The sequence below is a fragment of the Arvicola amphibius genome, chromosome 5 (genome assembly GCF_903992535.2).
Source record: "Arvicola amphibius chromosome 5, mArvAmp1.2, whole genome shotgun sequence".
Taxonomy (NCBI): Eukaryota; Metazoa; Chordata; class Mammalia; order Rodentia; family Cricetidae; genus Arvicola; species Arvicola amphibius.
This window is the reverse complement of record NC_052051.1, coordinates 109768616-109785675: the sequence shown is the minus strand read 5'-3', so window position 1 is coordinate 109785675 and position 17060 is coordinate 109768616. Positions and strand designations below refer to the sequence as shown.

The following is a 17060-nucleotide window of genomic DNA, read 5'->3' as shown; positions in this document are numbered from 1 at the left end:
ACCCAGGGTTGCACCACAACTTACAAAATTCATATAGATAGTATAGAGGTGCAGGAGGCAATGGCTGGAATCCAGGCAAGAATCCAATGACCCTCCCCACTTCCTATTTGTATGAGAAAATGTCAACAAACCCAATCTTGAGGGTCCCTTGAAAATAGTCACAGCTTCTATAGTGACGACGGTGGCTGTACTGTGTGGAGGATAACATTGCGCATTATCATAGGATTCCTACTGCTATTTACTGATGCAATAAGAAGACCCTCAGCAGATGTTAGCACCATGCTCTCGAACTTTCAAGCCTCCAGAACTTTGAGCTAAATAAATATATACTTTTTTATATCACACAGAATTCCAGCCGCTAAATCCATTTGCTCATATATGCATGCATCCATTCATGCTTTAGTTTTATATTTATTCGGAGTTTCCCAAGTGGACAGTCTCAGGCTGTCCCAGGCAATAGAAACCCTAAGACAGAAATCAGTGCTAAGTTCGGGGTGTATTGCTGTGACAGACCTGACCATGTGTTTTGGGGAGGATTGTGGAGGCATTTGAACTTTAGATCAGACAATCCGTTGAGTGTTGAGAGCCCAGTGGGCTGTTTCATGGGAACTTAGAAAATAATACTGAGAGCAGTACAGGTGATGGAGGTCTGCCTTGTAAAGCTTCAGAGGGAAGCAAAGACTCTATCAGGGCCATTTGTGTGCTGTTAGGAATCTGAGGTTCTAGTCTGCTTGGAATGAAGAATCAGCTGTGACTTCCAAGAGACCATAATGACTAACATGAAACCTTTGCTTTGCTGGGAAAATTGATGCTTGTCATCTGGGGCTGAGAAATGAGTAGTAGTTAAATGAAACCAGAATCTCTGTGGTAAAATCTTCTGGAAGGATTCCTTCAGGGCCAGCACACAGGAGCTGTGATCCAGTAAGGGCCAAGGCTGCATCTCATGCGGGCAGCCAAACTTGGCAATGTGGAAGAGTTTTCTAGTAGGTTACTGGTTTTGCTCATGGACAGCAGCTGAGTCTTGGCACTGTGAGAAACAAGAAGAGACCACTGGCGAAGGTGCAGCATCCATTGCAGTAAAAGCTCCAGGACTGAAGAGATCCTGAAGAGAATAAGAGTCTTGGCACCATGTGCTAAGGTCGCAGCTCCTGGAGAGAGCCTGGGAGAGGATGTTGGTGAAGGTGTAGCCAAGTTGCAGCAGAGTTCCAGCATTTGGAGATGCCAGTACATTAGGATGACCACCAAGGAAAGAATCTGTGGAATGGATATAGTCTGAGCCTAGAAGACAAGCTGTGTGTGGGAGTAGGTGTATGGCAGAGCCAGGGAAGCGGACCTGCCCAGGCCCTTTGGCTGACCCCAGGTTCCCATCCTGGCTATGCCCAACCCACTGCCCCGCCAGACTCTAGCAGCCAGTGTTTTATCAGATCGAGGCAAGTACATGGTAACTGCCATGCGGAGAAAGGTCTCATTGCACTACAATTGCAGCAATTCACTGAGCCTGGTATGGCCTTCTCTGCTTCAGCTTGTACTGAGATTTCTAATTTAGTACTACTATCTCCAGAGTCTAATAAATCCCCTACTCCCCTGTGTCCCCAAGGAGAGGAGATATCATTTGTAGTAGCTAGAGGAAGCACTAAAGGAGGTTGCAGTGTGCCAGATCCAGAAGCCACAGGCAAGTACTAGCAGCAACTTCAATAACTTGGATAGCTCCATAGGATGGGCCTTTCTCTCTGTACAGTTGATACAAAAACCTGGGTTTGGGGAGAATACTCAGGGAGAGACTGAAAGTATACCCCAAGGAGTAATAAAGTCCCAGGCTGCCACTGGATGAGCTGTGAGACCAAAGGCACATCACATGCCTGAGCTTGAATGTTCAACCTGTGAAATGGCCGATGATGACCGGCATCTCTCAGGAAGACTATCGAGAGAACAGGTGTAAGGCAATAACAAAGCCAGACTTGGTATGAGCAGACCATCAACTGGCCTGTGTTAAAAACACAGTGGTGCAGCTCTTCATCCCTCCACAGATAACCACTACTGAGTGTCTAGCCAACGTGGGCTTCTGTGGTTGGATGCGGAGGTATTGCATTAACTTTTCCTAAGAAGATATGAACAGTTGTCTATTTGCCCCAGATATGGCTCCAATGGCAGACTGAAGTAGTAATTCCATCAAAGTCCAATTTGACCAACCAGTGAGTTTTGGGAGGCTTCTTGTCGAGAGCATGGGTAAAAGTTTACTTAAAAGAATGTGGATAACCCAAAAATAGACACATCAGAGGCTGGGGAGATGGCTCAGCTGGAAAAGTGCCTGCTGTGCCAACATAAGAAGTTGAATTTGCTTCCATAAAATCTATAAAATGGGCAGGTGTGGTAGGATGCATCTGTAATCCTAAAACTAGAAGACCAGAGGAAGAGGAGTCATACAACCCAGTTGCCAGCCATACTAGCAGAATTAGTGAGGTCTAGGTTCTGTTATAGGTAGGTAGGTAGGTAGGTAGGTAGGTAGGTAGGTAGGTAGGTAGATAGATAGATAGATAGATAGATAGATAGATAGATAGATAGACTTTTGTCTCAAAAAATAAGGCTCAAAGTCACCAAGAAAGATCTCTGATCTCCATACATAGGCAAGTACACAGGTACCTATTAACAAACATGCACATAACCACACAAACATATACACATACCACACACACATACACACAATCAGTTGTATCACCACAAAGTCCCACATCTTGAATTGTGTACTCATGGAAGTTGTATCATGGAGTCTTTGGTTAACCTTCTGTGTTATAGAATAATCCTCTTGTACACCATAATGACTTGTCGCTGGAACTGGTTTAATAAAATACTGATTGGCCAGTAGCCAGGAAGGAAGTATAGGTGATCAAATTAAGGATGATGGGTAGGAGGGTGGAGTCGGGAGTCAGCGGCCAGATGTGGAGAAGGTACAGCATGCAGTACTGAGAAAAGGTACCACCATGTGGCAGAGCGTAAAAAAGGAATATGGTTTAACTTAAAATGTAAGAGCTAGTTAGTATTAATCCCAAGCTATTGGTTGAACATTTATAAGTAATATTAAGCCTCTGTGTAGTCATTTGGGAAGTAGCTGCTGCGTATTTGGGAACAGGCGAGTGGGAGAGAAATGTCTGGTTACACATGGCTCCCCACATTGGGCACCAGATGAAGCATGATCCTAATTAGTCTTAACAATACAAACCCTTAGAGAAACAAAGAAATAGTCACAGTCACTTCTTACCTCTCTGAATTCTCAGAACAAAAGGGCCAAGATCCTGTCTACACCCTGCCTTATCACTTCCTCTCTCTGTCCCATGATGTCACTTCCTGTCTCCTCTCTGTACAGACCTCCTGAACTCTAACTCCATCCCCAGAACTCCAGGCAAGCTTTTTTTGTCAGAATACAGACAAAATATAACAACACTTGTGTGTCCTGTGTGCCCTAGTATCTCCAAAGATCACTTGGATCTGGGAAAAGCTGGAAGAGAGTCAACGACCCAATCTCAGCTAAGGGTCTTAAGACCTGCTCCCTCCTTCTATTAGTGGGTATCAAAAGTCCCATTGCCATTATCATAAACAAACATAGCTACCTTTGTTTTTTTCTGCTCATTGCGTTGCCATAGATACCTGGCCAAGGTAGTCTCCACTCCAAGATGGTGAACATATTATACCCAGGGGAAAAAGTCAATGGGTATCTACAAGGTGTGAGCACTGACATCTGTGCTGGAATTTAATGGGGAGTGGCATGGTTCTGGAGTGCCCTGGGATTCATGGGGTGTTCTCAGCCTGGTTCAGTAGCCATGCAGAACTGGGTCTATGCCTTCCAGCAGGGGTCTGTGTGCACTGTGTTCTTCTCTCTGCAGGCAATCGCCAAGCTGCTTACAAGTGACCAAAGGGTGCATACTGGCTAGTGATTGTGGGGAGTCTTCCTTTCTCACCATAGGTTTTCACTTTTGTTCACAGAGCCTAACCCAGGGATGTCCTACAGCGTGATGGAGATCGCCATCATTGCAGGTGAGCTGGCATGGCAGTGCCCTTCTAGAAGCCAAGAAAGACCCTGACTGGAACTGGCTTGAGGACCTAGGTGGAAAAGGGATGGTAATGCCTGGTGCTTCTCTCCTGCTCTAGTTTGCTTCTTGTTGCTGTGATAAACACCTCAACCTAAAGAAGCCCAGGGAGGAAAAGGTTTATTTAACGTAAACTTCCATGTCAATGTCACAGTCTATCATTGAGGGAAGCCAGGGCAGGAACCATGGATGAAAGCTGCTGACCAGAGTGTTTCCTCTGGCTTGCTCAGCTGTGTTTCTTAGAGAAAACCTACCATTGGATGGAACCACTCAAGTGGAAGCAGCAATCAAGAAAATGCCCCATAGACATGACATGTCCATAGGCCAGTCTGGTTAAGGCAATTCGTCAAATGAGATTCCTCCTCCCTAAGTGTGTATAGGCTTGTGCCCGGTTGACAAAAACTATGTCTCTGCCCCTGGAGGGGTCTTCGGGGTTGGAAAGGAATACTCCCATTCTGGTTGGAAGTGTTACATATGGTGGAGTGTAAACAAAAAGGAGCTTGCTACACATATCAAAAGACATCCTGTCTCTGGACCTTGTATCCCCAGTAGCTCAGGCTGGAGAATGAGCCATCTATGTGTTACAAATAAAAAAAATGATAAAATCAGATTAGTAGAAAAGGAAACTGGGACAAAGTCCACTACGGGAGAGCTTTATTTGGGGTAGTGTGGTCAGAGCACCATGGCTATAAACCCATGAGAGGTTCTGAAGTGGAAAGGCCTTAGGAGAGGGAGAGGTGTCATGTGTAACATGGTAGGGATTCTGAAGGGAGAAAGCCTCCAAATCCAGAAAGCAAAAGCAGTTCTGACTCTTAGAGTTTGTGGGGGAGGGTGGTAGGAGGTAGAGGTTCACACCACGTGACCTATTCTGTGTGCTGGGAGTCTCAAAGCAGGAAGGCATAGATAAAAGCAGGGTTATAATCCAAGGCTGTCAGAGTTCTGGGCATCAGCTAGGCTTGCTCCCAGATGCAAAAGAGGTGGGGAATTCAACTGCTTGTGAGGGTCTCAGCTGCTCTCCATGGCTGCATTTGAGAGAGACTACAGGAGGGTTGCTTGGTTTTAGGAGAAAAGAGAGCAGCTAACAAGTGTGTCCTAACCCTGTAAAACAGTCTTGGGTACAAGTCGACAAGCTAGCCCAGGCTTCGAGGACTTCACATCTCCCTCCTCCCACACTGCCCTGACTCACACTTCCACCCAAAGGTGGGACCCTGGGCTGGTGGTGGCTTCCCACTTGTGGCCCAAGAGCAAGCTTGGGGTGTGTCTCGCTTTGCTCCCTCTTTATGATCCGCTCTTCTCACTCGCTGGCTCAGAGATCGTCTTCAGTTAAAAACAAGAGGAAGATACCTGTCGATTTCATCTAGCTGATCATTCTCTTGTCATTTGGGCCCTCAGCCCTTCCTTTTCTCAGGAACTATTAACAGACAGTGTTCCTGCTACAGTCACAGGGAGCTTAGGAAATCGTTCATGTGGCAGTCATAAGGAACTTAGGAAATCATTAATACAAATGAGACATGGGGGCTATATTTACCAACATTGTTACTCCAGGAACCCTTCCTTCTAAAGTGAAGGTAGTTAAATTCTACAACTTCAAACCTAGTGAGAAAAGATGAAACACCTTCCCTTGGACCTTCTAAATTTCTAAATGATCTGACCCCCTCCTGTCCCACCTTCTTCTGTACTTCTCTGATTGCTGGGACCTAACACACCTTTGGCATTGATCTGAGCATCGTGGCCAACTCCACCTCTGCCTGGAGACCTGGAAATCCTCACCTCCCAAAATGAATGGTTCAGACTGGATAGGGACACCTTCCCCACCCATTTCATGCCATACCCAATCACCCTTGTCTTTTCCTCCCATGGACTCTATGGATGGCAATCAGTTCTTCCTAACCTGGGCACAGAAATTCCCATATGGAAATGGGATTGTCTGAGGAAGTGAAACCCTACACTCTATGGGCCCTTCAACTTCAAGTCAGTACAAGTACTTGTGTTACTGGTGGTCTCTGTAGACAGAGGATGTGTGAAGAATTGATAAGCACTCACAAATAGCAAAACAACAAGGGTTTTCATTACAAGGCAAAGCAAAAATTACAGAGTGTGATTGCCATGAGAGAACAGTTGGTCCTGAGCAAGATTTGTATAAGGGTGCCTGACTGCTGCCTGAATCTTCCTTTTGTGGATATAGGAGGAAGGGGAATTGGATGCTGGGGATGTTGGTTTTTTGACATTATAGTTTAATTACATTTCTCCCTTCCCTTTCCTCCATCCAAACCCTTCTATATACCCTTCCCTGTAGTGAGGAGACGAGCAGGCCTGTGTTTTGTCCCACCCGGCTCCCACATGGCTAGCTTTACACCTGAAATAACAACACACAAACTATATTCATTTAAACACTGCCTGGCCCATTAGTTTCAGCCTCTTATTAGCTAATTCTCTCATCTTGACTAACCCATTTCTAATAATCTGTGTAACACCACGAAGTGGTGGCTTACTGGGAAAAATTCCGCATGTCTGACCTGGCGGCTGGCTCCATTGCATCTGACCCAGTGGAGAGAAATGGCGATAGACTAACTTCCCTTCTTCCCAGTATTCTGTTCTGTCTACTCCACCCACCTAAGGGCTGGTCTATCAAATGGTCCAAGGCAGTTTCTTTATTAACCAATGAAATCAACTCAAACAGAAGACCCTCCCACATCACTTCCCCACTCTAAATTCATGGCCTCTGTTTTTACTAACTTTATTGCATGCACGTGTGTATTTATATATTCCTAATATAACCTGTTTAGTGCACATAATGTCACTTTACGTATGATTTCAGGGCTGATCATTTGGTGTACTTTTCCCTGAAGAAGGCCACCTCTCCCACTCCCAGCTTTCCTCAGTTGCCTATAGTTCTTCGTGTAGGGTTGAGACCTCATGGGATTTTTTATTTCAGTCCAGTTTGGCAAGTTTATTGGAGTCATCTTTGTTCGGCTCACATTTGGTCAGTCATTGGGTAAATTTTCTGTTGATTGATGGACTCTGGCTATGTGAACCTTTTTATACCATGCATGTCCTTTCCTATGATGGGTCTGATTTTCATCACATGCATGCTCAATCATGCATAGACATAAGATAGCAAATAGAGATTGTTTTCCCCAAGTGATCCTCTGTGATCCTCTCTTCCCCTATCAACCAGGGAAGGTCAGTAGTTCCATAGACCCAGATACCACTGCCTTATTTCACTGACTGGCCATGGCTACCCGGCCTTGCCAAGGTGAACTCTACTCCAAGATGGCAGGACATTATGCCCAGAGGACAAAGTCATAATGGAACACTATGCCCATCTGCCTTGACTGACTTGCATTCTGTCTTTCTTGCAGCTGTGATCACTGCAGTGGCTTTGGTCCTGGTCTGCCTCCTCTTCCTCATGCTTCGGTACCTGTACAGGCACAAGGGCACCTACCACACCAATGAGGCCAAAGGCACCGAGTTTGCCGAGAGTGCTGATGCAGCCCTGCAAAGTGACCCTGCCCTCCAGGACGCTGGGGACAACAGCAAGAAGGAATACTTCATCTGAGGAGTAGCAGGTCTTCACCTCCCTGCAAGGTGTTTGTAGCTGTTGGAGAGAAAGCACACACACACTAAGTGCCAATACTGTCAGCACCAGGAAGCCCTCAAGGACACCCCAAGACTCTTACTGCAGAACGCTGGGTGCCTGCCAAGAAACTGATACAGATAAGAAGAATCGAGGTGCAGAACACCTCTTGCAGGGACTCAATGGCCACCCAGAGGCTGGCACTGGCTCTACAAGGAATAGAGAACATCTGGAAACACAGGTCTCCCTGTACAATGCAGATCTCATCTCACTAGCATGAAAGCTCTCCTCGGTGTGCATGAGATGGTTGGACCTAGGTGTGGGGGTGAACAGAAGTATGACATCTATAAGCAGACTGGGGATAATGGCATCAAATGTCAGTTCTTGACATTTGGGGACAATGGCAGGTGCCAGAGTTCAAAGGCACCTTCGGAAACTGAACATTCTTTATCAAATGTCTAGAAAACAGTAAATGCCACCCATTGGTGGCTTTTCTCTTGTATAACATTGTGTCTGTGTGCATGGGGCAAAAATTGTCCATTTATGGCAAGAAAACAGGAGGAAGAATGATCTTTCCCCTCACTGGTCCCAGCTATATAAAACAAAATGGAAGGATGAAGCTCAGTAACCGGGCCACTGGCTGAAGCACTGATTTCTTGATAAATAATATTCCAAGAAGAGAGTTGTGTTCCACAACCACGAATGAACTCCATCAGCCCTAGGGTTTGGGTCCTAGCTCCTCTGTACTGGTCTTAGGACCTTAAGTCGTGAAGTTGACTTCTCTGTCCTTAATGTTGGCATTTTGTTGGCATTTTTCAAGTGGAACTGTTGCTAATTGTATTACCCCTGCTTCCTAACTCCCAGCTTTGTGGGCAGGAACAGAAGGATCAGATACCAGGCAATCACTGTGTTCCTGTGTCATTAACTCACTAGATTCATGGCTTGCCTGTGTTGGCTAATGAGAAATCATCATTGCCCCACCTCTAAATGTCCTGAGAAGCCACCAATTTAAAATGAACAACAGGGAGAAAATGAACTAATTAACCAACCCCGTCCAGGTGAGATTGCCAGTGGCCCTGCAACCACTCTGAGACCAGTGTGGCTGAGTTTAAAGACTATCCCCTGCTATACCCAGGTCCTCTCAGGAGCCTCTTCAGCTGTGCTATCTCCACTTGGACTCCATCAAAAAAGACCCATGTCGTGTCATGTTCCCTGGGAAGCTAACGAGGATATAAGCTTAGTCGAATATGGCCACCAGCCAAAAGAGCTGGAAGTCCCGGGAGTGCTGTGGGGAAGAGAAGCAGGGAATGGCCAAGTGCCCGATGTCCCCAGATTGGTGGATGTCTGTGTTCTCATCTATGAAGTAAAAAGCTGGCTACAGATGTCACCCATTAATCTAGAGACCTGGTCTAGACCCCTAGTGAATGCTTGAAACCAAAGGCAGTATTAAACCCTTTGTATCTGGCTTTTCTGCAAACACTTATGTTAAGATTTAATTTATAAATTAGGCACAATAAGAAATTAACTGCAATAACTCACAGTAAAATGGTATAATTATAACCATAAGCTGGAATAAAAGATTCTTGAAACCATGAATTGTTTGTTTCTGGAGTTTTTGATTTACTGTTCTCAGATGGCGGTGAGTAATTACAACTTCAGAACGCACCTACGCATGGGAGCAGCTGCTGTTATCTGCCCACACCTGAGACTGTGCTACACGACAACAGCCCAGGAAAACAACTGTAGAACAAATCAAACAAAAATGTGCAATTGGATGCAGATGGGCTTAGAAAATTCCATAATTGAGCTGAGTTGACATCAGGTGAGGTGTCTCTAAAGCTCTCCAAAGTCAGATAGACCCTGGCTCCTGAAGAAGGGGATCTAAGAGAAACGTCACATCCAGATGGGCTCAGCCAGAGACCTACCATGTATCACAGACATTTGTGGGTGTTCATACTATTTATTTATTGTGTGTAGATGGGGCTGTTACACATGTGTCAAACAGAGGAAAACCTGAGGGAGTCAGTTGTCTCCTGTTGTGTGGGTTCCTGAGAAGATGTCTGGGAAACACTGAAGGACTTCCCATTTCCTTCCGCGTGGTGACATCACTTCCAGTTTCCAGTGTGCACAGCTTGGGACTTTGTCTTCATGGATGTGAGCATATGAGGCTGCCCAGTAGGTACAGAAGAAGCACCCATGCCACCACTGCTCCTTGCAGAGGATGATCCTAGAGCCCTGGGCCTCCAAAACATTCTGTTCTGGAGAATCTGAACCATCTGTTCTTCCTTCCCCTAGCAGGCCCAAAGGCATCTATTTTACTGGTGGACACTGAGAAGCAGTTCCCTGTGCTTGTACACGCCTGTCCTTTCCTCCTCTCAACCTCATTAACTGCACAGTACCCAGAAAACCTACCAAAACAGCCCAACACACAACCCAGCCTGGGCCAGTTCCAACAGCAGCAGTGATGACTGCAGGATTGGCTCATTGAAGGTGGTCCAATCAGATGTCACCAATAAAGGTGCTGTCTCTTGTGACTACCGCAGCCAGAGGTTGTGCCAATGGGTAAAATGAATAAACAAAGTAGTACATATAACCATGCATGACCACATGTGAGCACGCACACACCCCTTGTGCCTCGATAAATCAGGGAGAAGCTTTTTTATCTCTCCATCAACACTGCACGGAAGTGACACATCATGCCTGCAGGGAAATGTGCTGGGCAATGCATGGACGGTTGCATTGTTCCTGCTAGGAATGTGTGCACAGCCACAAGCACCAGTTTTCATAAGCTAGTGGGGGGGGGGGGAGGAGAAGAAGAAGCGGTGAAGAGAAAATGAAGGGATACAGGGGAAAAAATAGAGCCTCAGAAAGGAAGGCCAGAGGAAAACAGTGGAGGTCTGAGGATACGGTGAGAAGTTCCAGCTCCGTAGCACATAGTCCTCCTTTAACCCCCACAGTAACTCTGGGCAGTGCAGCTCCTCTCCTGCCCTTACATCTACAGAGACTCAGAAAGGTGGAAGGACGCTGGAGGTCAGGCTGCTTCCAACAATAAGGAACATCGGGACCCAATTGTTCCTCTTTTGGTGGGATGAAGATGATCATCTGGGGCTCTACAAGGAACAGAGCAGGAACACCTGAGGCTTGGAATTCTAGAACAAAAAGTCAAGTACCCGAAGCCTGGTGTCTGTTCTCCAGCCCCTTTGTGCCGCACCGCGCCCCTGTGTCTGCGTTCAGTGCGCTGGCACCCAGTTCGCGAGATTCAGGCAAGGGGCAGGAGGTTAAAATACACAAACACAGACAGACAGAGACACGGGTCATCCTTGAATTCCCCAAGAATGCCCCCTTTATTGTGTTCAGGGGGCAGATTATATAGAGATAGCCACGCCCCAGCCAAACCCACCAGAAACCACTCTCCTGCCATTAGGAACTCCTGAAGGTCTCATGCTCAGAGCAGCTGTAGGCACTCAGATCAGGGGATTACAAGAAATTCAGGATCTGGGGTCTCACTGCTCCCAACATCTCCCCCCTAAATTTTTTATAAAACAGTGTCTGATCTTAAGTATTCAGGGGGATGAGGGGTCAGTATCTCCAGGTAACATGTACTTCGGGCACTGCTGTGGCATCCGCCAGGCTAGGCACTGACTGGGCTGAGGCAATGTGCCTTCCACCACAGCCACCTAGCAAAGCTCTGCTCCAGCTGCCTTCTAGCCCCAGCTGCATTCTTTCTGTGTTCAAACTGGTGCATGAAGTGGAGCGGAACTCAGGAAAGCAGGCTTGCTGCTCCACAACCACTGAAGGTGCCCCACTTAGGGAATTTGGGCGTTGTCAATCTGTCTGGCTACTTCCTGCTGAGCGGGGACGCTGCCTTCTTAGGGGTATTTACTGCAATTCACTGCCATTTTCCAGTCGCGCTCAGACACAAGTCGCAGTCGTGCTGCGCTTCTGCGCCCTGAGGCCCACGCTGGAAGTGGGCCTAGCGTTCTTGCCTCTTGGGTCCTCGAGGCAGGTCCCGGGGTTTGCATGCGTCGCAGCCCCTCAGCACCCGCCACCTGGAGCCGCTTGGCCTTGGAGCCGCCGCCCTCACACTCCACTGCAACATTTCAGGAGGTCTCGGAGATTCAAACCACATGAATCTTGAATAAATCCTTAGGCTCTCATCGTCTGTGGAGACAAAAACAGAACCTATTTTAAAGTCAAGATACCTTTCTTAGCAGTTCCTAGAATCAAATGTCTTTCTCCAATCCAGAACACAAAAGACAACACAATCAACATATCATACATCTGTACACATTTAGCTTTTTAAGCTATATACATTCTTCCTATCTTTTCCCAATACATAAGTCCCGTTCAGCCAGGGACAACCCTGTTCGTTTACCCCTCTTTCTCAGGTGGACTTTGCTTTGCTGCCAAACCAAGCAAAGGACGTCAGGATTAACCATATACCCCAATCCACCCTCACCTTCTGAGGGCGACCTCTCAGCATTCCCTAGTTCCCAATATCTCCGCTGGGACCTCCAATTGCTGATATCTCGATGGAGACCTCCAATTGCCAAAATCTCGGTGGAGACCTCCAATTGCCGCGCACCGTGCCCCCTTGTCTGCGTTTGATGCGCTGTTACCCAGTTCGCGAGATTCGGGCAAGGGGCAGGAGGTTAAAATACACAAACACAGACAGAAAGACAGTGACACGGGTCATCCTTGAATTCCCCAAGAATGCCACTTTTATTGTGTTCAGGGGCAGATTATATAGAGATAGCCACAGAGACTTATATTAATTCATAAACTGTTTGGCCTGTTTGCTCAAGTTTATTGTTGACTAGCTCTTATAACTTAAATTAACCCTGCCTCCAATCTGCCTCTGGCACCCAGACTGCCCAACATGCTCCCTCTAGCTTTTAATCCTCCATCCTCCTAACCCCCACCCCCAGTTTACCCAGGATATCTTGATCTTTTCTACTTCCCCTTCCCAGGAAAATCCTTGCATTCCTTCTTTGGCACTCCTTGTTATCTAGCCTCTCCAGGGTTGTGGATTATAAACAACCCACATTTTAAAAAGCTACACTTGGTGGCATACATTTATAATCCCAGTGATATATAAGGCAGAGAAGTAGGCTTGCTCACCACCAGCCCTAGATGACTTGGATAGACCCCAGGCCAGTAAGAGACTGTGTCTCAAATAGCAACTTGGCCAGCAACCAATGAACAATGCCCAACATTGTCCTTTGGTCTCTACACACACATACATGCACACACAGAGAATACATGCATGCATGCATACATGTATTGAACACACATATCACAGGCTCTTTAAATGACTTACCATTACCACTCTCTCAGAAATCAGGCCATGCCCCCTGTAGCTCCCTTTTTTCTTCTCTGCGACAGATAGTTAAGAAGTTGTGTGATAACCTTGAAGCTCCTCCCTTTAGCAGCTTCAGTATAAATTTGTGGTCTTATCAAGTACCTGGCTCCACATGTGCAAGCAGTTGCATAAAATCCCATGGTGTAAAACTCCCCACTATTCCTTAAAACCTTAAAAAAAGTCATATATTCCCTTAGTTCTGAGGAGGGTTTCTCTGAAGTAGCTCGTAGTTTGTCCCCCTGCTCTCACGCTCAGCTGATCCTCCTGTATGGTACAGGCACTCAGAACACTTCCATCTCTTGGCAGCAGAGCTGTGTAAATCATCTAACCCAGTCCTTCATGTAATGAAGTGTTGACTGCCGTTTGCAATTTCTTGGCTATTGTAGTGAAAGCAAAGAACAGGAAAAAAACAGAATTGTGTGTGTGTGTGTTCACTTTCACCCAGCCGTACAGCAGAAAACTACTAAGCTAGAGCCACCCAGGATCAGGAATCATCTGTATTCAGTAAGGAACATCAAAGGCAGGTGTGTGTGCACGCGCGCAGAGACAGTCACACATTTACTAGGTACTTGTGTAATTGCAGATCACAGAGCTGGAGACACTATTTCTGCCTTCAAGAGTTTGAGGCTTAGCCGAGAAGATAAATAATGTGCAAATGTTCAAAGCCCTCAAGTATCGCAGATGCTGAAAGCAAAGAGATGGCAGATAAATTTGAAAACTGAAAAAAGAGACACAGTTTAAGACTAAGGCAGGCTAAAGAAGAGCCCTAGAGAGGAAGGAGGTCGGGTCAGCGGAACAGTAGTAAGACCTGGACCATAAAGGAGCCTAGGCCCAAGCTAAGGCAGCTGGAGTTTGCTACTCATGAATCAGGAGCCGCTGAAATAACAATTGACATCTATGATAAGGTAAAGGCAGCGGCCAAATCAGACAGGACTCAGGATGGACCATGGAAATGTACAGAGGGCAAGGGGGTGGGGAAATAGCACAGCCAGCCAAGTACTTGCCTTGCAAGCATGAGGACTCAAGCTTGCCCTCCAGAACCCACGTTAAAGGTGGGATAAAGCTTTGTTTTGCAGCCCTGGGATGAAGCATCTGTGCCATGCTCCCCAAATCCCAGGGCTCAAGGAAAATCACAGAAAGATGGGGTGAAAGAGTGTAAGAGGCCGTGTTAAGAGAGGACAGCTGTCAAATAGTGTCTTCGGAGCATCCACGTCTCTGTGGCTGTCTGAACAAAACCTGCCTAAGATGAAGCCAGCCAGCTTTGCAGCAGGGGCCGTGGAGGGACTCCTGAGGCCCTGCCCTAGGTGAAGCCTGTGGAGGAGAGAGAGTTAGGAGTTTTGTCAAGAATGAGGCCCCAAGTAAGCTGCCTGTCTTCCAGCAGTTGGGCTCACACCCTGCATGTATGCAGGCTGCTCTAATTGAACTCTGGGCTTATTTTTAAAAAGAGAGAATATAAAGTTGGATACAATCAAAATACACTGTACACATATAGGCAATTCTCAGAGAATAAATAAAAACACATTTTTTTAAAAAACAGCCAGATATAATCGGGAGTACATTTGTTGTTCTAAGGGTGTGGAGGTAGAAACAGAGAGATTCCTAGGGCAGTCTGAATGGGAAGCTAGAAAGAGATCCAATCTCAAAAGCACAAGGTGTAGGATCTTATTTCTCTCTGTAGCTCATCCTTTCTCACCCCTAAATTTGTATTTAGGAGGTGACATTCCAGGGCAGAGAAGAAATGGGTCTATGTGCTCACTCTGCTGCTATCGAGAGATTCTGGGAGGTTTTTGAAGACAGGGAACAGAATCAAGGCTAAGGACAGACCTGAAGAATGAGAGAAGCTTTGAAGAGAAGGGCCTGTGAGGGAGTACACTATTGCAAAGCCACAGCTGTGACCTTGTGGACCCTAGAAAGACCCGCTTTGGAGTGTGCTAATCCCACAGACAAGGAAGGAGGTTGACGCTTAAACCAGACAGTAACTGCAAATGCATGAAGTCGGAACTCAAAACTTCCTGACAGCCCACACAGTGTGTTTATACTTCTCCTTCCCTCACCCCTACCTCATCCCAGAAGGACAGGAGAGCTACTCTTGAACCTAGAAACTATGGGGTCCAGAACTATACTGCCATGCTTAAAGAGATGTTGCAGAGGTGGAGAAGTGGGGCCCACACAGGACTGAACCAGGCAACTCTCCAAAGAGCGGCAATTCTCATCCCTTTCTCTCCGCCTTGCCTATATAGAGGGAAGACACTGCAGGTTCACCTCTGACCCCACACACATGCCATGTACTTGCACCTTCACACACACACACACACACACACGCACACGCACACGCACACACGCATGCACACAAGCACACGGGCTGAACAAGGCTCACATTCTGCTCCCATGATCCCATTGCTGGCGCTGGATTCCATGATGTTTATTCATCCTGTCAAGTCAGGAGTGGATTTCAGCCTTTCCAGGAGGTGGGACAGTGGGTCAGGGCTCAGAGCCAAGCACTGTGTAAATCCCAAAGGAGAAGTTTATCTCCTTGGATAGAGTCCTGACACGTTTGTCTTACTTAAGCTGCTCAATTGTTTTCCATTCCTTTCCTGAACATTTTCTCATCAGAGCATCGGAATGCCTTTGGGCCAACAGGATTCTAGCGGGCTCCACGCCAGAAATAGAACTGCATACATTTGCAGGTTTGCAGCTAAGCATATCGACACTGTGTTAAAGAGGAGAGCTGTTCTGAAATAGGCTGGACTCAGACAGAAATCTCACCTCGGGCACTGACTTGCTATGACTTAAGAGAAAGGAGTGGACTCCCCCCACGCTCCAGAATTTCATGAACAAACCAAAAGGTTGGAACTTCGGGGGTCTTGAATGTTTCACCTGGGGAATAGGGTGAAGTATACATATGTGTGGGAAGGTACACGCCCCAGTGTGCAGGTATGTGTGGTGGTCAGAGGACAGACAACCTCAAATGTCATTGCTTATGGACCATACACCTTGCTTTGTTGGACTGAGTTTGTCTTTGGCTATCACCAATTAGGATAGGCTGCCTAGCTAGGATCCTAAGGATCCACCCATCTCCACCTCTCCAGCAGTGAACTTAAAAATATGTGTCACCATGGGGGCTGGAGAGATGGCTCAGTGGTTAAGAGCATTGCCTGTTCTTCCAAAGGTCCTGAGTTCAATTCCCAGCAACCACATGGTGGCTCACAACCATCTGTAAAGAGGTCTGATGCCCTCTTCTGGCCTGCAGACATACACACAGACAGAATATTGCATACATAACAAATAAATAAATAAATAAATAAATATTAAAAAAAATATGTGTCACCAGTCGGGTGGTGGTGGCATATGCCTTTAATCCCAGCACTTGGGAGGCAGAGGCAGGTGGATCTCTGTGAGTTCAAAGCCAGCCTGGTCTACAAGAACTAGTTCCAGGACAGGCTCCAAAGCTACAGAGAAACCCTGTCTCAAAAAATAAAAAGAAAGAAAGAAAGAGAGAGAGAGAGGGAGGAAGGGAGGGAGGGAGGGAGGGAGGAAGGGAGGGAGGGAGGAAGGAAGGAAAGAGAAACAAAGAAAGAAAGGAAGAAAGAAAGAAAGAAAGAAAGAAAGAAAGAAAGAAAGAAAGAAAGAAAAAGAAAGAGCGAGCAATGTGCATCACCATGCCCAGCTCGTTATATGAGTGATTGGGATTGGGATCAAAGATCAAAGTCAGGTCCTCACGCTTGCACAGCAGGGATTTTTATAAACCAAGATATCCCCCAGCCTAACATCTCTTTGCACAAAGATGTGTGTCAAGAGTTGTGGAGAGTCTGGAGTTTGACATGTTTTCTGATCAGTTTTTAGTTATCCCGTAACAGCCACAAGGACATTGGTAGAATTCTGGACAAAGTTAAGAGTTGACCACCAGTCCAGCAAGCAGCAGACTGCGCTCAGATATTCCATGTGACTGCTAGAAATGATTCCAGATGATGCTTTCCACACAGTAGGCTGAGCTCCAGAAGAGAAACGTGATTCTATGAAAGGTAGACTCCTGTATGTT

The 17060-nt window shown here is 46.5% G+C and overlaps 1 protein-coding gene across 1 annotated transcript in view; it reads left to right on the top strand.

The window, feature by feature from the left end:
• The window catches only part of Gypc (glycophorin C (Gerbich blood group)), a 38362-nt gene extending 30278 nt beyond the window's left edge, over positions 1 to 8084 (top strand). The window contains exons 2-3 of the mRNA XM_038330883.1: positions 3979 to 4029; positions 7445 to 8084. Coding sequence (XP_038186811.1) covers positions 3979 to 4029; positions 7445 to 7641 — 248 coding nt within the window. The 3' untranslated portion in view covers positions 7642 to 8084. The remainder of the gene's footprint in view (positions 1 to 3978; positions 4030 to 7444) is intronic.
• The last annotated feature ends 8976 nt before the right edge of the window (positions 8085 to 17060 follow it).